This window comes from Gobio gobio, assembly GCF_949357685.1.
Source record: "Gobio gobio genome assembly, contig: scaffold_136, whole genome shotgun sequence".
Classification (NCBI taxonomy): Eukaryota; Metazoa; Chordata; class Actinopteri; order Cypriniformes; family Gobionidae; genus Gobio; species Gobio gobio.
The window spans coordinates 95,574-119,701 of NW_027645751.1; the positions used below are offsets into that span (position 1 = coordinate 95,574).

The following is a 24,128-nucleotide window of genomic DNA, read 5'->3' on the forward strand; positions in this document are numbered from 1 at the left end:
CGAAAATGAATTAGTCTCTCTATTTGACGAACTTGAGTGTGCAAAAGACGCAACATATGTGAACGGCCCCTTAGTCTGTGGTTACATCAGCATAGCAGTCAATAAATGGGACAGTCATGTACAGGACATTTAGGCTCAATAAACGGGACATCCCTGCTAATACGGGACAGTTGGCAACCCTACTTTTATTTCATGCTGTGTTTAATATTATAGAGCATAAAAATATCCCTATGCCGTACCTGTATTTTATTTAGCATTGAAAGGTTGCCTACACTCTTAGAAAAAAGGGTTCATTGGGGTTCTATATAGAACCATAGGGTTCTTTACTCAACTCCAAAGAACCTTTTATGCTAAAAAGGTTCTATAATGACAAGAAAGAACCCTTTTGGCACAAAGGTTCTTTAGGCTATTATTTATTCATATATTACATTATTCTGCAACATTTTGTAGTTGTTATTAATTTATTGTTTATTAAACTGTGTAGTAACTTAATATCACATTTTAATCGTGCTGATTTTTGGAAGAAAAAAACTGAAATGGCACTCTTTGTGTGATTTTGATTAACTACATAAAATGAGATAAATATATACATTTTCTAAACCCCATATCTTGAATTTTGTGATCATTCACATGCATTCATAAATGCATTTGAATACACTGAATAATGCAGTGAAAGAACGCACTCAAAATGCACACGCGCACTAGTAGCCTAGCCTATTACTAGACTTCATCATGTAACTTTACATTAGCCTAGATGCGTCCACTCTATAGGCACGATTTGTTTAGTTTTTGAAATATACTTGATAATGTTAAAGCGCACATCGTTAAAACAAAAAATAAGATTTTATCGCAGACGATTTAGCTATATTGCACACCCCTATATTGACAGGGCTCTCAAGTTTTGAACTGAGTTCAGAGTGAGATTTTGGCGAGGGCAGCAGGGGTTTGGGTGGGGACGAGGTTCTGATCTGAAAAATGTGTATAAAGAAATAAATAATATATATTTTTTAATTTAATTCAACATTTCTCTCTGTGTGTGTGTGTGTGTGTGTGTGTGTGTGTGTGTGTGTGTGTGTGTGTGTGTGTGTGTGTGTGTGTGTGTGTGTGTGTGTGTGTGTGTGTGTGTGTGTGTGTGTGTTGCATTTCTAATTCTATTTCATTTAGTATATTCAAATATTTTTGAATATACAAATAAGAAATGTTGGAAAGAAAACATTAAACTAAACCACAAGTAGGTGGCAGAATGTAAACGTTGTTGTTGCGGGAATGTCTAAATCTTACGAGAGCCCTACTGACCTTATCGTCGTCATCATCATCATAATCATCATTATTATCATAACAAGAAATCACTCAGTACAAAAACAAACATAAGGGCTCATTCTAAGCCATTTATAGCTGAATAGTCTTTCGGATTGTCTTAGCCTTGTTTGCTGCTCTTTCATTTCATTCTTTGTCATTTATGTGAAATTATTGTACCGCAACTAAACAATTTTGCATTATGGATTTTAATTTTTTATCTGTTGAACAGCAAACATAAACAAAAAGAAGTAATAAACTCATTATTTTCATTAATTTCACCAAGTAAACAATTTATTTGCGCGAGCATATTCTCGCAGCGCTGTCTCGCGAGTGCAGTGCATGTTTTTGAATTCCAACGGTCGAGAAGAGACGGATCCCCGTCTGCTGATTTAAATTGATGGTCTGACGGAAATATTGTTGTGGTAAGTCATAGAAATACATCGATTTTTTCAAGAAATTTACTTGTTATAAGCTTTAAACCCATTAGTAATGAAGTTGTCAATGTTTCTACAGCGGATTTACATTAACACGAAAGAGCCGCGAGTCCGCGACAGTGTCACAAGTTGCCTTAACGTTAACGTTACATCGGTAAGTTTTGTTGTGCTTGTTGCAAACTGTTACATTTTGTGTTTTCTGATCCTAAGCTTAGTTTTTAACTGCAGATAGTGCTCTAAGCTAGTTTTTTGACCGCACACTCAAATGGTCATGAAGAACAGCCCTAAGTTACAGAACCGAACGGAGCGCTTGTGCGTTCAGCTTAGGGGCGGTTCTAGACCCGTTTAGGTTGGCTTCAACCCCCATATTTTTCGTCTCAGCCCCCCTAAAACTATAATCATCTATCTGAACGATCAGGCCAGTGCAGCTTCTTCAGTAAAGTTTATCATTCTCTCTTGTTTACTGATCGACCCCCCCTAAAGGTGAAATCCTAGAACCCCCTGCGTTAGTGGTTAACGTTAAATGTACTCGCACTTCGGCTCAGAATGCTTTTATGATGCTAGATAATTGTAAACAGCCCAATGTGAACACTCTTGTGATTCACTTCAACCTTTTCAAACTTTATGAATGATTATTTTATGTTCAAGTCAAGTGAAGTGGTGTCTAAGGAACTGGAGGCAGGCCAGGGGGCTGTTTCTAAAGCACACTCAGCTTAAAGGGATAGTTCACTTTAAAAATGAAAATTCTGTCTTCCTTTACTCACCCTCAAGTTGTTTCAAACCTGTATGAATTTATTTCTTCAGCTGAACACAAGGGAATTTTTTTTTGAAGAATGTCAGTAACCAAACAGTTAACTGGAATCATTCCATAGTAGGACAAAAAAATACTATGGAAGTCAATGGTTCCAGTTAACTGTTTGGTTACTGACATTCTTCAAAAAATCTTCCCTTGTGTTCAGCTCAAGAAAGAAATTCATACAGGTTTGAAACAACTTGAGGGCGAGTAAAGGTTCACTTGTTCTTATCCCCCTAAATTCCATTAATTACCTAAATCACTTTTCCTCTTCAGGGTTGTGGGGAGGCTGGAGCCTTTTTCCCTCTGTGACATTTTTAAATTGCCTGTTCAAATGCAAATTTGTTTAATGCTTTTTGTAGAAGATTTGTTTTTGAGAAATGTACATATGCATCATGATTGTTCATTTTAAAGTTTTAGGCGATTTTTATATGAAACATCAATAAATTATTTAGAAATTCGACTAATATTTACATTAATATTTACACTTACAGAATACAACTTTACTTTTATTCATGGTAGACTAAGAGGTTAATAAAGTAGTGACATGTGCATGATGTGAAATGAATAGTAACTTTCTGTTTTCCTTTTCAAGATTACATAATGGTAAACAAATGGACAACAGATGATGTCTGCAAATGGCTCCAAACCATCAACCTGATTGATTCCAAAGAAATCTTGAGAGGTATTTAATGGATGTCTACAAATGCCCATTCTGTGATGTCATTAAGTTTACTATACACAAGTACCTTAAACATCTGCAACTACTTCATCAACACCAGCGAGACTTCAAAATAATATGTAATATAGAGGGCTGTAAGAGGAGCTACAAGAATGTCTCCAGTTTTAGAAACCACATCTACCGAAAACATTCAACTGCCCTCCATCCAGGAAGATGGTCTCATGAATCTGAAATAAATGATCCCGACCTCACAGAGACAGAGAGCTTGCCACCCATCGATGATAACTGCATCCCACATTTCGACCTGAATACACTATTGAGTGGTCTAAAACATCATATTGCTCTTTTTATTTTGAATCTTCAGGAGAATCATCTCATCCCTAAAGTTACGCATGACACAGTCATTGCCAGCCTTCAGTTCATTCTTAATTTCGTCCGAGACGAGTATGCTGAAATAATTAAATTCCATCTAGACCAGTCTGGATTTAGGTTAGAAGACAATGAGGATTTAAATAATTTGCTGTCTAGTGAGGTCCTATTTGACTCTGTATTTGAGTCTGTACTGACAGAATATCAGCTAACCCAATACTGCAAAGAGCATCTGCATCTTGTTGAGCCTGTTCAACATGTGCTCGGTGTTAATAGTAATGGGAAAGAGGACACATTTTTGTATATACCCATTTCTGATGTATTAAAGGTCCAGCTAGAGATTCAAATGCATCACACTCAGTTAGTAGAATGGCTTGAATTTAAATTAGTTTATGCATTTGGCCTAGATGAAAAATTAACACTTCCGTTTTGTATAGGCAAAAGTGCTGTGAGCCGTGGCCTGCAGTTTTTAGCCTCCCTGATTTTCCACCAGAACTTAATGAATCATTACAGAGGAAGGATCCATCTTTCAAGAAAAAGGAAAAATCACATCTGCGATCTCTGCTAATTCAAGTGTTGTTTGATAGCATCACAAAGTACACATGGTATACATATTATTTAAAAAAAACTGCCTAAAAAGCATAAGCAAAATAGTTCATCTTAACTGATATATGCGTTTTTCTTAGGTATCCAAGCCACAAGATATACACGGATGTTCTTGGAAGTCTGATCACAAGATTTCCTTTCCTGAAGGATACTAGCCCCTCTGGTCATGTAAGTACAATGTTACATTTCACAAGCTTAAGTCCACAGGTTTCAAACTCAACCTCAAATCTTGCTTGCCCCTCATTTCATATCTGCAAGATAATTTTATTGCATTGTGATTCTGTCATATTTCCACCTCATTAGTGAGCAAGTTAATTTCTGAAACATGGTAATAAACAGTCTCCGTGCTTTTCTATGGTAACCCAAACAAAAGGTAATAAAAAATAAATATATAGATAAATGTAGTAATTGTGAATAATTGGCTTGATAAAACAAATATAATTCATAACATCTTAATAATCTTTCTACATTAATTTAGAAAATAATGGGTAATTATGACAATATAAATGTATTGATGTGACTTGTTATAATTATGGAAAAATGTGATTTAATTAGTTAATTTTTGAATAGATTGACAGCAATAAATCTATTAAAGGGTTAGTTCACCCAAAAATGAAAATTCTGTCATTAATTACTCACCCTCATGTCGTTCGACACCCGTAAGACCTCCGTTCATCTTCAGACACAAATGAAGATATTTTTGTTGAAAGCTGATGCTGAGAAAGGCTTCAGATAGGCCTCCATTGGCATTCAGTACATTTACACTCACAAGACCCATAAAAGGCACTAAAAACGTTGTTACAAAGTCCATCTCACCACAGTGGCTCTACAATCATTTTACGATGTGACGACAATAGTTTTTGTGTGCAAAAAAAAAATCAAAATAACACCTTTATCCAACTTGTTCTTGTCTTCCGTGTGTGCCTCCACGACGCATGCGCGAGAATATGACGTAGATCCGGCGTTCGGACACATTGACCCAGAAGCGATTTGTGTACAAGCAGAGGAAGACGTGCATATCTAAGCTGTTGAATTCTACATTGATCGTGCTTTAGGTCTCGGCGTAGTTCTCAAAATGGGGCTAAAGTGTGCATTTAATGGATTCCCGAACCCCGGCGCTACGTCATATTCTAGCGCATGCGTCGTGGAGGCACACACGGAAGACAAGAAGAGGTTGAATAAAGTCGTTATTTAGATTTTTTTTTGCGCACAAAAAATATTGTCGTCGCTTCGTAAAATGATTGTAGAGTCACTGTGGTGAGATGGACTTTGTAACGACGTTTTAAGTGCCTTTTATGGGTCTTGGGAGTGTGAATGTGCTGAATGCCAATGGAGGCCTGTCTGAAGCCTTTCTCAACCATCAGCTTTCAACTAAAATATCTTCATGTGTGTTCTGAAGATGAACGGAGGTCTGACGGGTGTCGAACGACATGAGGGTGAGTAATTAATGACAGAATTTTCATTTTTGAGTGAACTAACCCTTTAAGTGTACATGTCATTTTAGAATTACATATTTGAGGACCAGAACTGTGGTATAAATTGAATTTTTTTGCATGTGTCTGCAGGACACCCTTCTGCATTGTCTGCGTAACAAATTTAAAAAAGAGAGAATTCCTTTAGTGCATTCATCAGCAGTTCAAGAGATGAAGAAGAAATTTGGTGTTAAAAGAAATGCACTGGATCTCGCAGTCTCTGATGGCCTTGTCTCTGAAGAGGAGGTATACAACAGTCATTTCCTAAGCATACATTAAACTTTCACTTTACAATTAAAGGTTTAGTTTACCAAAAAAAATATATATATATTTTTCCTTATATGAACTGTCTTTTGCTCATTTCAGCAAACAAAAAGATGCAAGACTGCAACCTTTCCAGTACTCCTGTGTACTGATAATCCAGTTTCCACCCAGTCCCAGGAGGTGTGTCTGTTTTATCTTTATTCACTAAAATTTCTTAAAATTGCTTGGTTATTGACCAGTAATGCTAGGAGATGGTAGATATACAATAGGAATTTTGTTATTTACTATTTTTTTTCAGATTATATTAAACCTGGAAAATATTGGAGAAGATCAATTAAGTTTTCAGGAGCACATTACTGTGATAAATGCTGAACTACATAAAAGACAACCCGACTACACCAACATAAAAAATCGAATGAGATACACTCTTTTTAAAAGAGTCGATTTAATGACAAAATCAACACGAGAGGTCATGGACATGTTCCCATTTCTTCGGGTTCCACAACTTGTGAGTATTTGTTTTTAGTGTTGTTTCCTTTGAGTTTAGTATTTCCACTGCATTTAAACAAAAATTTGTATGAATAAAAACAGTCAAAATTGTTTTAATTAATTTTTCTTTCTTTCTTTTTTCTTTCTTTCTTTCTTTCTTTCTTTTTTTGGTAGCTGCTGCATGAAGTGAAGATGCGGTTTGGGAAGGACCTTCATCTTAATCTAGAGACTGCTCTTCAAGTTCTGGCCCCAAACATCTTAAATGTGGCTAGACATGGAAGTCAGAGGGATGTGCTGAACAGTTTACTTCAGCAAATTGACACAAACACAAAAAGTATGTTCTTTTTTTTCCTTAACACTACCATTAGTTGCTTGGTTTGTTGAACGGTTACTGTAATAAATCTATTTATACCATGGTTTGTCTGAATATTTGATTCTGATTGGCTAAAAGGTGTGCATTAAAATAATTTGTTTCACAGGTAGTTCCAGTCCGTTTAATTACAATTAAAGTTTAATGTGCTGCTTTTCAATGACATACATGCAGAGGTCATTTTACATTACATTTTTTACAACCTCAGTTGCATTGCTTCACTGACATTCATAAATCCTCTCCTGTGGTTTCATGGAGTAGTAAAGTATACATTGTAAGCATACTTCAGAATCTCAGCAGAAGTACTTTGATTTTGGATGCTGCTCTGCTCACATACTAATTAATGATTAATGTTTGAAAGTGAAGTGTAAAATAAATTATAGAAATTTTATTTGACAAAGTAATTACAGTAATATTTCAGTCTTTATATATTAATAATTGAATTCAAAAATAAGCAAAATAATAATGTTATTATTTAGATGTTGTTATACATTCAAATTGACGGGGTTTCCAAAAACACTGTGAATGTAATGTAAACCGAGACAACCATCACAGCTAAAATAGAGTGTGTACCAATAACCTGTTTTGTTTTTTGTTTTTGTGTAAACTGATATTGCAGATCTGGAGAAAAATGCCGCACTGTTAATCTTACCATCTTTATTCAGAGAAAACAGCAAGTTTCTCTTCTGTCTCGACAATGTAAGTTTTGATTTGTCATGTTTTTGTGTTGGTGGGGGGTGACAGCCACGATCACTTGATTGCATGTAGCTCTGTGAATGTGACAACAAAGTTAAATAAAAATGTCTTGCTCTTGTAGAAGATTAATAAAGAATGTTTTACTCTTATTGACAGTTGCTTTGTAATATCAGGAGAAATACAAAGATGTTAAAAATGAGAGAGGGCTGCTCAGTTTCTCACAAAAACATTTGCACAATTTTAATGAAAGACGTGGAGGCAAAAAACACTGATGCATTTTTTTTTTGCAACAGGCCTTTAGATCTAGCATTTTAGCAGTCTGCATGCTTTGAATCAGATACAGAAATGATGTAGCTTGAACAGATTGCATTTATTTAAATTAACAGAGAGAAAGTGAGAAACTGCATGTGTGAATAATGTTTGTGTAGTGTCTCTTCAATAATCAAGCTGCACGTTTAGTTAAATCAAAAACAGATACATTGTTTAAGCATTTAATTATTTATTTATACATTTATTTATACATGTATTTATTTATTTCAGCAGTTAATTATTTATTTCAGCATTTAATTATTTATTTATAAATGTATTTCTTGATTTATTTAATTATACATTTACATATTTATTTATTTATACTTAAGTAATTTCTCGTCCTTCATAGACTAAATGATCATTTTTGATGGAATTTTAACTTTTGGGACTACTGTATTCTAAGTTATTTCACAAATAATTTATGTTTTTCCAACTTGCAGGAATCAGTAAAGTCAACTCCGACAATAGTTTTTCATGAAGCTTCAAACCCCCTCCATGCAAAAAGAGCCAGCATCAATATGGAGGGTGTCAACATTGTGAGCGCAGAAATGGATGTGATGGAGGCAATGGAGTGCCTCTTTGCTACTTATTTCGTATTCAGTGTGGAATACCCCAAGCACATCACTCACACGATGAATTTTGTTGAGCACTACCTGTTTAAACTCTCCAGCAGCCAAAAAAAACTGTCTGTCCCAGTGCTCAAAATGTACAATCAATTATCATAATACTTTGATATGTAATGAATAGTGCTAATGTAAATTTGTAAATATGAGGCGATTGATGTTATTCTGAAATGCTGATCTGAATTTGAATCTGTAATTACAATTCTTTATGAGTGATATTAATGTAAATTTGTAGATTTTAAGTACTTGATGTTTTGAAATGCTGATCTGAATTTTAATCTATGTATTCACATTCTTTATGAGTGGTATTAATATGATTTTGTAGATTTTTAATACTTCTATATCTGTATATTTTCATTGTGAATTGTTAAATTAATATGGATTTGTAGTTTTGAGGGACTTGATGTTGTTCTAACACTGATGGGAACTTAGATGAATCTGTAAATTTGCATTATTTAGTGATAGATTAATGTAATTTTGTACATTTTATTACTTATTTTGTAATATGTAGATGTAGGAAACTCTATTTTCATTATTTATGAATTTTTTTAAATGGTTGATGTTTGAATGTTGATTTGTACATTTAAAGCCTTGAATACTTGAAATTACAGTAGCATTTTTCTGTAATAATTATTTATGTTAATATAAATAAATTACTAGTTCTATGCACTTTGGGTGTGTTTTTTTCAGTATTCATGGGTGACTTTTTTATGTGAATTACATTTTTATATTTTAGGGGGTTGATGTTTGTCAATATAGGAAATATTTAATCCATAATGAATGAACCCCTAAAAGGTTCCATATAGAACCTTTTTCCTGGTTACAAAGAACCCTAAAGGGTTCTTTTGATTGAACCCTTAAAAAGGGTTCTATATAGAACCTTTTAGGGGTTCCAAATACGTAGCGCCTGATAGAACCTTTTAAGGTTCTATATAGAACCTTTTCTTCTAAGAGTGCAGAGGGCTCTCGCTAAGACCCATTCGTTTAGCCACCAAAGGGCAAGTCTCGTAGAGAGCACTGAAGGTGGTCGAGGTCGAAATAATTGGACAGTCAGAGGAGAATGACATGTTCACATGACTCCAATTATCATGAATACAAACTGCCATCTGAACTGTTCAACGGTTCCAGTGATGACCTGCTCAGCGAGTTGCCCATGACAGCGACAATTGAGCACTACAACTTGAAAATGGTCAAGTTTACAAAATAGTAGAAAAAAAAATTGTGGTCAGTTTAAAAGGATAATTACATATTAGATTTTGATACAGTGATATTTCCCATGTGTTTGTAGTCAAACTGCAGCTCTAAATGCATTGCATATTATGGTATGTTTTTAAAATGTATTATTATTTATTTCTTGCCATGATTCTACCTCAATTGCAATTCAAGACCCAATAGAAAGTATAAAAAAGTTCTAATGACCGCGATCAGGATCCGCTGCCTGATCCGACCCAGACACTGAGCCAGGAGATACCGGGATATTTAGCACCTCTGCCTTCTGAGTTGTGAGCTGTTTCTGTGTCCACAGGTCAGGCTGACAGTAGAGGAAGTGTCAGAGAGGGAGCCAGGAGAGCCCAGATAATGCTTCATTCAAAAAACCTTAGAGGTCAGAATAGGCTTATATTAACAGTTATGGCTCAATTATTAAATGATTTGTCATTAAAAATGTTCTTCAGCTGTTTGATGTAAGAGCTGCATTAAAGTAATGTCCTTTTACAGCTTTAGATACTGCAACATATTTTCTCTTAAAGACATTTCTTCTGATAATATATGTTGCAGAAGCATGTGAAGGGCCGGTTGCTGGGACGAGGCGGATTCGGCTCTGTGTATGCTGGGATCCGCAGGTCTGACGGACTGCCGGTAAGACATTTTCTTCCGTCCTTTGTTCAGACAGCCTTTAGAAATGTTGATAACAGTAAATGTCATCTGTCACAATTAGGCAGGTGTGATTTACTGTAGTTTATACGTCTACAGGTTGCCATCAAGTACGTCTCTAAAGACAGGCCCCAAGAGAGGCTGAAAGTTGTAAGATTCAGCGTGAATCTGTTGTTCCGTTTCAGCCCTGGATATAACGGATAATTTGTCCCTGCAGGAAGATCAAGGTCAGCTGCCACTGGAGATGGTACTGAGTTCTGCACCGGGACGTCAAGCCAGGGAACCTGCTGATTTCCACAGCTTCCCATGCCATCAAGCTGCTGGACTTTGGTTGTGGAGACCTGCTAAAGGACTCGGCCTACACATCCTTTGCAGGTTTGTTTGCGCTACAGAAGGAAACGCTCTGTGATGTTTGCAAACTTTTGAGGATCAAATAAAGAGAATTAGATTGCACTGGAACCTTTTCAGTGGATGTTTCTGGTCTTCTTGAGTCTCAGGTACTCTTGAATACGCCTCTCCTGAGTGGTTTGATCAGCACTGCTATCATGCAGGACCGGCTACTGTTTGGTCAGTGGGGGTGACGCTCTACAACATCCAGTGTTTTCCCTTCAGAGCCGCACGGAGGGATGTCTCCTTCAAAAGCAGACTGCTTTTCCCTACAGTGCAGCAAGAGATGGCAAACATTCAGAGGTAGAAACCCAGGATACATTAGTTCTTTTGTGTTCCTGAAGACTGTTTTGTGTCACAGAATCAGTTGATTAGCTGGTGTCTCAGTGATGCAGCGGCAGATCGTCCCAGTTTAGACGACATTGAGCGCCATCCCTGGTTAATCTGAACAGATGGCCAGTGACATTACACTTATCTGAATCACAGCATTCGTGGCTTGGATTGAATTATTAGGATTAGTATAGATAAACAGTATTGACTAATTGTATAGGGTGAGCAGGAGTGACACAGGAACTGCAGAGAGCTTCCTGAACACCCACAGAAAGAGGAATGGACCCTGAACTATATCCTCAGCTCTGCTCTGTGAGGATGCTGGAGGAGCTAAACACACATCGCCAACTGAACCCTCAGCCCAATGGGTCAGAGATCAGCTAGTCGAAAGTAGCAAAATATGTAGTTTGCACCCCAATTAGAAAAGAGCAAAGGGAGAAAAAAGGGGACAGGGTGTAAAAAAGCATAACAGTCTGAGGCAATGTAAACTAGCATGTGTTTTTTTTTTTTTTTTTAGGACAAGTAAAATGAAATTAAAAAAGTCCATTAGTTGTACAGTGAGGTAGAGGTCGGCCAGTCAAAGTCATTGCACTGCAAGAGTGTAAACTAGCACAGTGAGGTTTATTTATTATTACAGCATGGAAAAGGAATAAGTAACAGAAATAGAATTAAGAAATAAAAAAGAAATTAAACCTAGAGCTCAAGTTAAATGAAACCCATCTTGCAAACCAAGAGACCCTGGATCAGTGAATCATCAACTAGAGCTGCAACTAATGATTATTTTGATAATCGATTTTGAGGATCGAATCGAATTAATCAGATTTAAATATATATATATATATATATATTTTCATTTGATAAAAAAAGTTATTTTCCTACGCAATGTGGTCCTCAAAACAAATGTGAATTAAAGCCTACAAAAACAAAAATAAGTGAATGTGTCTATATTGGCAATGCTAAAAATGAAATGCAAAAAAGCCACTGTAACAGAAAAACAAAAGGATAGACTAAACACACACACACACTTAATTACGTAATTATATTACTCTTATGTCATGGTCTGTCTGAATACTCGATTCTGATTGGCTGGAAGGTGTGCAATAAAATCGTTTAATGCAGTTCCAAGTCAGTTGAATCACAGTTCTATATTAATGCGCTGTTTTCATTTAAGCACACACGCAAAGGCCTACGTCACTCGTATTCAGACTGCACACACACACAAGCATTCAGGAGCACAGAAACTTGTTATCAACGCTGCCCTGCGACTTTTAGTCACAAAATAGCTTTGCTATTAACTGCATTATATTTCTCTTCATTATATTTATGTTACATCGCTATTTTTAAGTGATAAACGTAACAACTTTGTTAAGACCCTGAACAGATTTAAGTACGAATCCCTCTCTCAATCGATAATTAATTCAAATAAATGCTATAATTCATTGATTCTAGGGCTGTAATCTCCCAGTCGATTAGTCGATTATTGGTCGATACGTTCTGGCTCGACCAAAATTTTGATTGGTCGATTTTTTGCAGCGTTCATTTAGTTAGTTTTTGCCACGTTCATTTAATCAGTTTTGCTGCGCCGCGTTCATTTAATCAGGTGGAAAGCACTAATTGCTAATGGGGGTGTTTTCAGAGCACCCCTGTTTCACAGGTATCAGTCTGCCTTCAGAACACCCCCATTGTTTTCACTTCTTTTGGATTAGCCCAACCAACTGGCGAAGAGAAGTCTCTCGCCGGTCCTTTGTTTTTCATTCCCCGCTGGCTCAAACGCACGCCCATAGCGGTAAACTTGAGGAACGCCCATCAACATACACATGAGGGGAAGCGTCACAACACCACGCTTCATTCGTGCCGCAAAAGTGGATCTGTACTGTCCGTTTTGCCGCGTTCATTTCATCAGTTTTGCCGCGTTCATTTCATCAGTTTTGCCGCGCCGCGTTCATTTAATCAGGTGGAAAGCACTAATTGCTAATGGGGGTGTTTTCAGAGCACCCCTGTTTCACAGGTATCAGTCTGCCTTCAGAACACCCCCATTGTTTTCACTTCTTTTGGATTAGCCCAACCAACTGGCGAAGAGAAGTCTCTCGCTGGTCCTTTGTTTTTCATTCCCCGCTGGCTCAAACGCACGCCCATAGCGGTAAACTTGAGGAACGCCCATCAACATACACATGAGGGGAAGCGTCACAACACCACGCTTCAGTCGTGCCGCAAAAGTGGATCTGTACTGTCCGTTTTGCCGCGTTCATTTCATCAGTTTTGCCGCGTTCATTTCATCAGTTTTGCCGCGTTCATTTCATCAGTTTTGCCGCGCCGCGTTCATTTCATCAGGTGGAAAGCACTAATTGCTAATGGGGGTGTTTTCAGAGCACCCCTGTTTCACTGGTAACAGTCTGCCTTCAAAACACCCCCATTGTTTTCACTTTTGGATTAGCCCAACCCACTGGAGAAGAGAGACAGATTGAAGAAGGCTAGTTTTCTGGAACTGGAACTTATATTATATATTTAATTATGAGCGTTTTTTCTGCTCTTGATCTGGCTTGTTTAATAAATATTCATTTTTTATTAAAGTGGACGTGCCTTTTGTGTTTAAGAGTAAAAGCTTTAAGTTAATAGTCTATTCGTGTCTCAGCCGCGAAGCTGAGCTCAGCTCCTGTTCGAGCTGCACAGAGCAGCTGAAATTATACTGTCTGTCAGTTATTATAATACATATGTAACAGAGTTTAAATAATGTTTGTCAAATTCATGCACAAATTGGGAAAACTCGCCATTGGTTATTGCTTCATTTGCGTACGTTGTATTGAGAGGCGGTGCTACGTAATCACCAGCAGTTTCACGATGCTTCGCTGCTGGTAAGCTGCTTTGATGATCGCTCTGTCTTAACTCGAGTTTGGATTGTTTTCAAGTGCATAGCTGAACTTTTATACTACACACAAGTTTACTGTGTTTGTCTGTCAACTCCTAGTTTTGTCATTAGAGTCATGTGTTATTTGTGACGATAAAATGAGTGTGTGTGTGTGTATTAACATGCTTGTGAACTCCGAACTCTGTTTATTTTAAGATCTTACATGCAACGTGGATGCAGTGCTTTAACCAGGCTTTTTGCCGTGTGTTTTTCCCAGGTATGTGTTTTTGTCATGTTCTGTGGATTAATTGTTAGCCGAATTGAGTGTTAGCGATAACCGCACGTGCTGTATGCTCTCGCACGTGCAGAGCGTGTAACTGCGCCATTTTAGATATGTGCGTTCTTCCTTTCTGTATATAATTTATACAAAAATATGTAAAATATTGGTCACTTGAGTTTATAGTTTCTTTGCATTAATGTGATGAGAATTGAGAAGAAAAGATACTGTTTTATATTCTATTTTCTTCAATGTATGTCTTATTCAGAATTCTGTCCACTATATGTTTACGATCACCTTGAGAAAATGTAATCACCAGCAGTTTCACGATGCTTCGCTGCTGATCTTACATGCAACGTGGATGCAGTGCTTTAACCAGGCTTTTTGCCGTGTGTTTTTCCCAGGCCAATAAAAGAAGCCTTGAGTGACCAGCCACCTGATTCTCTGCTGATTTATTACATCAACACAGTCACACATATGACAAAAACAATTGTCTAAATTATGTTGCATATTCCTCAAAAGTTCTTGTGATGATATCTAGTTGACAATAGTACTATATTTTGGGAAATCATAGGCTATGATATTGCGCAGGTGCACTTGATGCAACGCTGTCAGAGCTGACAGACTCGTGTGTCAGACTCATTTCAGTGCAAAATAATCAGCTCAAAAACTATTTAATATACTGCAAATAGCCTACTAGTTTTTTATGTTTATTTATAATTCATTTATGCAGACAACAAGGCTACCAAGTACTGCGCACAGTGCGCAGCTAATTAATTTAAAGTTTTTTTTCCTAACGTCATTTTTAGTCGAAAATTTCAGGACTTCAGTCGACCAAGATTTTCTTTGGTTGATTACAGCCCTAATTGATTCAAATGAATGTAATCTTCGCACTACTTTATTTATGTGTCTGACTCAAAGCAGGTAGAATGCTAGATCTCACAAGCCGTAACTGACAAAAATAACTCAATTATAAAACGGATAGTTCTGGCCCTTGATTATGATTGGTTGAGCCGCGTTTGAAGCCGTTGTAAAGTTATAGAGAACATACATCTGACCGCATTACATAAGTATCTCTGCGCCGCTGAGTGTGTATGTTTCTGCGTCTGTGTGTTGCTTGGCAACCATTCTGCTATCAGTATTACTGAGCCAAAGAAACAATTTCAAAATGTCAGATTTTGTTGTGAATTTTGATTTATTGGGTGGGCTAAGCGTGGATGAGTGGTGGAAAGATATAGACAGAACAGAGGAGAGGACAAAAAAGAAAGCACGCACACTGAAATTAATGAGAGAGAAATTGAAGAGCTGGAAAAGTCAAGAAATGAAGCTGGGACTGTTAAACAGGCCATGTGGGCTGGTCACTGTTTTCAGTCTTTTAAAAGATCTTGAGTTTATCACCAGCAACAACGTTTTCGTTGGAGTAGTGAAAAAAATTCACAGAGGCGGACGTGAAAAAACATCTCACCATCCGGCATTAACAGAGGCAGACTTTCAGCACACAAGTCAAGCACTCTCCAGCACCAAATCCAAATACACCCGAGGGTCTCGTCAATAAAGTCTGGTTTGATGTGCAACTGCATACGGGCCGCAGAGCTAAAGAGGCTAACCACCAACTGAAGCCTGAATCATTTATCACCTGCGGGGACGAGAACGGCCAGAAGTATGGACACTGTCTTTAAACAATAGCAGAAAAAACCACAAAGATGCCGGTGAAAGAAGCAAAGCATGTCTGTGGGGATTTATGCAGCCGGGGAATCTGCTGTGTCCTGTCGCTTCACTGGAGAAATGCCTGTCGCTGCTGCCGCCCAATCCACCGGCCTTTTATCTCCATCCAAAGCGGACAAACTACACACAGGATCAATGGTAACTTAACAATTTAACTTTAGATAGTTTACATTTTCATTTTGGTGTATATTATGTTCACCTTTTTCTGTCATCAGTTGCAAGCAACAGGCTATACTTTTTATTACAGTGTTGCTTGGCAACCACTTAGCTGAAACCGCTCCATGTCGTGCCTAACAACGCCCCTCAGCTGTTATAAATTCACTGTAAACCGCAGCTTCTTGGGGTTTATTGCTTTATTAGACTGAGGTATTATTTATTAGACCAAAACCCTGTAGGCCTACACAGAATCTCTCAGAATACACTTTTGCATCTAGAAGGATGTACTGTTACTTTATAGTGTCATATTAGACAGCAACTTGTCTTTCGAAAATCATATTTCATATGTTAGAAAAACAGCCATCAGAAACATTGCTAAGCTACGGAACATGTACTTTTAGCTGTTAGCTAACTGTGATTTATGTACGGAACTTTGTGAAAATACTGTAATATTACAGAATCAAGAAGCTGCATCTCAAGTCTGTTCAATTCAGAGATTTATTTTTTTTAATTCAATTTCTAATGTATTAGTTCAAATAAATATAAAGTATATCAGCTGACCTGCTCTCCAAGATATCAGCATCGGCCATAAAAAAAACATCATCAGTCGACCACTTAAGAAAATATTATTAATATAACTTATCTCATCAGATACAATATTGCCATATAAGCAGTAAATGTCTTATAGAGGACTTCACTTAAAGGGGTGGTAAACCACGATTTCACTATTCTAACTTTAGCTAGCGTGTAATGTTGCTGCTTGAGCATAAACAACATCTGCAAAGTCACAACGTTCAAAGTTTAAAGCAAAGGGAGATATTTGCTTTTAAAGAAATCAGTTTCTAAGGACTACAGCAAACGGCCAGTAGGCGACTACACACATTCCTCCAGGGCTTGCTGACATCACCAGGCTCAATATTTACATAAATCCCTCCTCCGAGAATATTAAATAAGGGAGGGTGAGGCCATTTTGTATCGCGGCGCTGTTGTGGTATAAGTTAGTTAGGCTGGAGTGTTGTTGCCGCGATAACGAGGAAACGCTGTTATTTCCATCCGGATTGCAGGTCTGGGGTACTTGCTTTGATCAGCCTTCCTTGGGACGGGGGTGCGTTGCAGAGCGTTTAACACACAGCATGTTATATGCACGTGTGTTTGAGTCAGCGGGGAATCAGGCGCGCAGGGCTCCTGCAGCACATCTAACAGAGGAAAACATCCACCGTCTTCGCGATTTCAATGCCGGATTTGCACAACGTCAGCTGCGTGAAAAAAACACTGCCGGTGCGTGGATGCACGACGCGCGCGCTGCACATTTCACGGAGGACAACACAAACTTCCACAAACTTCGCGAGTTCAATACAGGATATGCACAACGGCTTGTCCTGAAAGCTGGATTTACAAACAGAAGCTGTTCACGGGCCACAACCTGTAAGTCTGATTTATATTTCATCGATGTGTTTTCCTGTAATAGGTTGTAGCAAGGAAGTAAACAGATGACAAAGCTGTTCTGCAAACCAGTCTGTTAAATGCTCATTCATACTTAACGTTATCCGACGAACACCTATCGTTACAAACACTAACGTTAAAATCTCAACAGCGAACCTGACATTAGTGTAAATTATTCTTTGATTAGAGCTTTTATGTATTGTTTATCTTCAGGCTTGCTAAACATGGTTCTGTGTGTGATTTGGCTACTATAGTAAAGCCAGTGCTTTGTGTTCGTTTTGGGTTAATAGTTCTTGCGACAGATATTTGGCTATAATCGTTCTAAAAATACAAAAGTTAAAGTGCCATTCAGTAGCGATCACTATAGATCCGCAGTCTTTACACTTGAGGACTGAACAGGTTCTGCTCGATCATCTTCACTCAAATGTTCTCATATGGTTTTATTGACGCCGACCAAAGCACAGCCTCCAGGTAAGGGGCGTGACGTTTCCTATAACCGTGCACTGCGGTTAGCGAATCAGAACACACTAGGCCAGCTAACCAATCAGAGCCCACTGTGTATTTTTGAGGGACTGGCTTCATACAACCCGGAAAGCATCAGACCGTTTTACAAGGAGGGACAGAGCAGTGTAGAATAAAGGTCAAATATATGAAAAATAAGGCCATTTTTTTTTTAAACGAAGCATGAACACATGTTACAGTCAGTGCTTAATTTGTAAAGTGGGAGGTCCCGGAGCGCAGAGGGGGGGGTGGATCCGGCGACTCAAAACGCAGGTTGGAGGTAACGGAACAAAACATTTTTTACACTGCCTATAGCAGTGCTTCTCAATCTTTTTTCAATAAAGAACCCCCTATCATTTTTTTTCTCAGCCAAGTTATTAAAAATCATTTGAGATAGAAATAAAAGTTATGACTATAGTGATATGCCCAGTCAGAATTATTAGATTTATTAAACAAATTAAAAACATTTGCAATAATAAACAATATCACTACCGATAACGAGCATCATATATAAATAAAATATAGGCCTCTATTTTAAATATATATATATATATATATGTATTCGGGTGACAATATTTTTTTACCACTTTCATTAAATTTTGCTTTGTAGAAAAAGCCTTTCTTTGAAACGAATTTCGTTTTGTATAAATTGTATATTAATTTTAGTAAATGTTGCATTAACTAATTGCTTGTATTTAATAAATAAAAAGCAAATATAACAGACAATATAATAACCGTGAAATGGAGGCACCGGTGCGCCGCGTTCAGTTGCATTGCGCGTGAACTGCAGCGCATCTAATCATAAATAAATTAAACACAGCATAGGCCTATGCATACATTAGCCATTAAATATATTTGTTGCATTGGATGGTATCCTTTCTACAACAGACCAGGGATTTCTCGCGGCTCGCATCAGAAGAGCATTGCGTCAATAGACCGCAAAACAAACAAGGCCGCCTATGTAGCCTATTCAAGGCAATTTTTATTTTTATTTCAGAACATGCACTGCACGGGTGCGAAATGTAAAAAAATACACTGCATGAATTGTTTTCACAAGCAGTTATTTTTCGGAATATTAAATTAACCAAGGAAAAAAAAGAAGAAAAACACTCCATCCAGATAAACAGCAACAGGCTATTGTGGGACTTAAATAAACACAATGAAATTTCATATAGTAGAATATATATATATTACTACATTTCATATAAAACTATATAGTAGGCTATTTTAATGATGCACAAATAATCAACACAAACACATCAGGTCGTTATCCTATTTATCCAGAACGGCCCATACAGCATCGATAGTGCCCCCGGCCTCGATTCTGCTTCTTTCTCTACACCTCGTGTCCAGTGCATTTTTCTAACAGCGATCTCAAGGCTCGACAACAAGCGCGAATAGCATGTGTCACTTTAAGTGCTTCACCTTTCGTCGTCCCTCTCCCCTCCCCTTCCATAAAAAAACAAAAAAATGTATGGAACTTTCATAGGGAATAAATACGAACACAACCAATAACATTGAACACTACACAAATAGTTTTTTTTTTTTTTTTTAAGACGATTAATTTGAATAGTGACATTTGAGGTGCCGGATTCAATAAAAAAGGTTCCGGATCCAACATCGGAGGTGCCGGAACATGTTCCGGCTCAAATTAAGCCCTGGTTACAGTGCACCCCACAAACACAATCAAGCCTTCAAAACAATGTGTTTTACCACCCCTTTAATTCAGTCAGCAGTGATTGAATATCAAATAAATATATCAAAATATATGCAATGCATCACAAACTTATCCATATTCAACTCATATAGTTTACCTCCTCAATCACATATTTACTGTTTGATATACGGCTCAATGACATCATGTGCATATTTGTGTGTCCAGGTCCATTATTCACTTTTATAATAATTTGATATCATGACATGTATCACTTTATTCTAGCAAACATATTTAATTCATATCAACTTTATTACACTCAATAAAACAGTTTTATGTTTTGGTATCTTAAACCCCCAAAATGTCAGGTGGTACAGACTCAGAAAACTATTTGAAACTGTCTTTAATAAAAAAAATTACTAAATACTATAGGATAATTTTAGGTTTGAAACCTTTCATATAAACACATTTTACAAATATCAGTAGTTTTAAGAAGTTACGATTTGTACCATTCTCAAATGTCAGGGTGGCACAACTGCAGACATGACTCTTTGATTATGAATTGTTAAGGTAATAACAGTAAATATGATAATGCATCATCCAGAGGAGCTCAACTGATCCTTGAGCAGCGGAAAGGTTTGCAGATCTCTCTCAAATACTCATAAAACTGATCATTTCAAGTGTGAATAAGCACTTTCCATATCAGGTGACTTAAAAACAGTCATGAAATGAATAAACACTTTAAAATGTCATTTAACAACTGAAACTAGTTTACACACATTGTTCCAAAACATTAGATTTGAAAAGATTTAAAACACAAAATCATATAAAGCCAATTAAATTTTTTTACACACATGACGAAGAAATCACACACAAAAAAACACATAAGTATGCCTGCACAAGTTGTAAACATGCAGTTATTAATCAGTGTATTATGAATTTGCCAAACATTGAAGCACAGGAGAGAAATTCATCTCCACAGGCGAACCGCTCACATAAACCTTCACACTCATTCCCTCGGTTAAACTACACTTCTGCTGATAAAACGCCTTTAAACTTGGCTCTAATGAAAGAGAACATACTCATGCTTCTCATTTACACATTTAAACAAAACACAGATCAATTAATCATCGATTCTTAACCTTTCAGACGCTTTTGAACACGAGTGAACAAACACACGCCTTTCTCTCCTCAGATCTCCCGCGGACTGAAGAAGCGAGAGCGCGCAGCGGCAGCGCGCCGGTGACGTCACAACTGAGATGCACAGGCGATTTGAATATTTCAGGTAATTATTTCATTATTATAGTGTAAAACATTGGGGAATTATGCCCACATATAAAACAGAAACATGACGTAATTGCAAATAGTATTTTATATCAGGGAATTTATGATGTCTGTTATTGTATTTTTTATTTGGCGAAATGTCAGCTAATTGTGATTTTTATATGTACATTTCTGAAATTCATAACTTTGGACTCAGTCACTTCTGATAACAGATCACTCTAAACTGTAATGATTTTTAAAAAGTTAGGGGGAAATTTCAACATAATAAACTATATTTTGACAGAATCTGTTCTGAGAGGAGGGTTTCTGACAGAAAATGTATTTTCTGAAGTGATTTTGACCTCAAATCAAGTTATATCATTTTAAAAAATGTAATGGGGAAATTTCAATATAATAAAATATATTCTGACAGAATCTGTCCTGAGAGGAGGGTTTCTGACAGGAAAATGTATTTTCTGAAGTGATTTTGACCTCAAATCAAGTCATATTAATACTTTTTAAAAAGTTATGGGGAAATGTCAATATAATAAAATATATTCTGACAGAATCTGTTCTGAGAGGAGGGTTTCTGACAGGAAAATGTATTTTCTGAAGTGATTTTGACCTCAAATCAAGTCATATTAATACTTTTTAAAAAGTTATGGGGAAATGTCAATATAATAAAATATATTTTGACAGAATCTGTTCTGAGAGGAGGGTTTCTGACAGGAAAATATATTTTCTGAAGTGATTTTGACCTCAAATCAAGTCATATTAATACTTTTTAAAAAGTTATGGGGAAATGTCAATATAATAAAATATATTCTGACAGAATCTATTCTGAGAGGAGGGTTTCTGACAGGAAAATGTATTTTCTGAAGTGATTTTGACCTCAAATCAAGTCAAATTAATACTTTTTAAAAAGTTATGGGGAAATGTCAATATAATAAAATATATTTTGACAGAATCTGTTCTGAGAGGAGGGTTTCTGACAGGAAAATGTATTTTCTGAAGTGATTTTGACCTCAAATCAAGTCATATTAATACTTTTTAAAAAGTTATGGGGAAATGTCAATATAATAAAATATATTTTGACAGAATCTGTTCTGAGAGGAGGGTTTCTGACAGGAAAATGTATTTTCTGAAGTGATTTTGACCTCAAATCAAGTTAAATTAATGATTTGTAAAAAGTTATGGGGAAATTTCAACATTATAAAATATATTCTGACAGAATCTGTTCTGAGAGGAGGATTTCTGACAGGAAAATGTATTTTCTGAAGTAATTTTGACCTCAAATCAAGTTATATTAATGATTTTTAAAAATGTTAGGAGAAATTTCAATATAATAAAATATATTTTGACAGAATGTGTTCTGAGAGGAGGGTTTCTAACAGGCAAATGTATTTTCTGAACTGATTTTGACCTCAAATCAAGTTATATTAATGATTTTTAAAAATGTTAGGAGAAATTTCAATATAATTAAATATATTCTGACAGAATCTGTTCTGAGAGGAAGGTTTCTGACAGGAAAATATTTTCTGTGATATTTATTTTGGATTTAAAACTGAAGTGACTGTTTATATGGTTTCCACTAGAAGTCCATGGATTATGGATTAGGATACTTGTAGTAATAACGCCTATCAATATTTTGTGTCTACACTCATAAAAATACATCACACAGTTTGTTCTTACTTTGTAAATGAATAATTGCCAGAACAAAAACAGCAATCAAAACGTGACGTGACCGACATTGACCAACTTAAAGGGTTAATTCACCTAACAATGGAAATTAGCCCATGATTTACTCACCCTCAAGTCATCCTATCTGTATATGACTTTCGTCTTTCAGACGAACACACAACCCACGAAAAGCAGATAACTCTGCAAATAACTGCAATTTCAGGGTTCAGACAGAGATGAAGACAAGAGGTAAAACTTACAGACTGTAGCTTTAATTGGCAATTAATTATTCTTTACATAGTGTAGTTCTTGTCCTTAAAAATGTGCAAACCAAATAAAATGACAATATTTAGTTTAAAAACGCCTTAAAACATCATTCCACATACCTTTATTGTACTCATTGTATTTCTCAAGACAGTTTTGATCAACTTTAGCACAGAAAAACTGCGCACACATGCTGCAGTGCTCACAGATAATGCAAGAGCAATTTTGCAAAGTTTAAATATTTAATGGAAAATCTCCCTATACGGCTCACGGAAGACTGTGAGGTCTACTAAATTGTGGCGCTTTTCCACTGCATGGTACGGCTCGGTACAGCTCGGCACGGTTCGCTTTGGCGCTTTTCCACTGCGTGGTACAGCTTGGTACGGCTCGACTCGACTCAGTACGGCATGACTCGGTTTGATTTCCCACTGCGTGATACGGCTCGGCACAGCACGTCTTAGCTCGGCTCGGTTGCTTTTCCACTGCAGTAGCACCGCTTCAAGTGGGTGGGATTACGTTGTAGTTGCGCCTCCTCTACTGCCACGACATCATCGTAAACGCGACACAAAAACAAACGTGCAAAACCGGAGCAATGGAGCCTATCGAAGGAATGGTGTTCTTGATTCTCGGCATGTGGATGTTTTTCACCGCACAACGAAAAAGTTTGTTTCAAAGGAGGCTGATGGCAGCAAAACAAAATACTGAAAAAAAAACAAAGAGAGTATGGGAACTCCTACAACAAAGCGCATTCGACGATAGGCTTGCTCGACGGCGCACGAGGGTAAACTAATCTTGCACTTATCAATGTTGACAGGTGCACAGCGGTTAAATCACCCCCTATACCCTTAAATAGGGCACTATTTGAGGGGACAGCTATTTGTAGTGGTGTCCGAAACCATAGTGGACGTTACTGAGTATGTACAGCTTCTGAATAAGTTTTACATATGAACAACTTTAGAAATGTACAAATGTTTTCTTTATTCTACTTCTCCCCAGTGTGAATTTTCATGTGGGATTTAAGGTTTCCATCCTGACTGAAACTCTTTCCACAGTGAGGGCATGTGTAAGACTTCTAGCGTGAATCTTCATGTGGCATTTGAGATGTTCTTTTCGATTGAAACTCTTTCCACACTGTTGACAGGTGAAAGGCTTCTCTCCAGTGTGAATTTCCATGTGGTACTTAAGGTGTCCTTTTTGCCTAAAACTCTTTCCACACTGTTGGCAGGTGAAAGGCTTCTCTCCAGTGTGAACCCTCATGTGGACTATCAGGCTTTCTTTTAGTCTGAAACTCTTTCCACATTGAGGGCAGGAGTAAGGCTTCTCTC

General features: G+C 37.0%; 1 protein-coding gene across 1 annotated transcript; it reads left to right on the top strand.

Moving 5' to 3' along the window:
• Nucleotides 1–1,384: 1,384 nt before the first annotated feature.
• On the top strand, nt 1,385–9,075 carry LOC307122368 (sterile alpha motif domain-containing protein 3-like). Its single transcript, XM_079846360.1, has 10 exons — nt 1,385–1,721; nt 1,813–1,887; nt 3,122–4,182; nt 4,264–4,351; nt 5,749–5,901; nt 6,022–6,099; nt 6,218–6,427; nt 6,583–6,742; nt 7,398–7,477; nt 8,224–9,075. Exons 5-10 carry the CDS (start codon nt 5,827–5,829, stop codon nt 8,506–8,508), a joined length of 888 nt encoding a protein of 295 aa, XP_079702486.1. The 5' UTR covers nt 1,385–1,721; nt 1,813–1,887; nt 3,122–4,182; nt 4,264–4,351; nt 5,749–5,826; the 3' UTR covers nt 8,509–9,075.
• The last annotated feature ends 15,053 nt before the right edge of the window (nt 9,076–24,128 follow it).

Excerpts from the sequence above, each read along its gene's own strand:
- LOC307122368 (XM_079846360.1), top strand. The coding sequence starts at position 5,827 with ATGAAGAAGAAATTTGGTGTTAAAAGAAATGCACTGGATCTCGCAGTC. Across the intron at positions 5,902-6,021 it reads GCCTTGTCTCTGAAGAGGAG|CAAACAAAAAGATGCAAGAC; the intron begins GTATACAACAGT and ends TGCTCATTTCAG. Across the intron at positions 6,743-7,397 it reads AATTGACACAAACACAAAAA|ATCTGGAGAAAAATGCCGCA; the intron begins GTATGTTCTTTT and ends CTGATATTGCAG.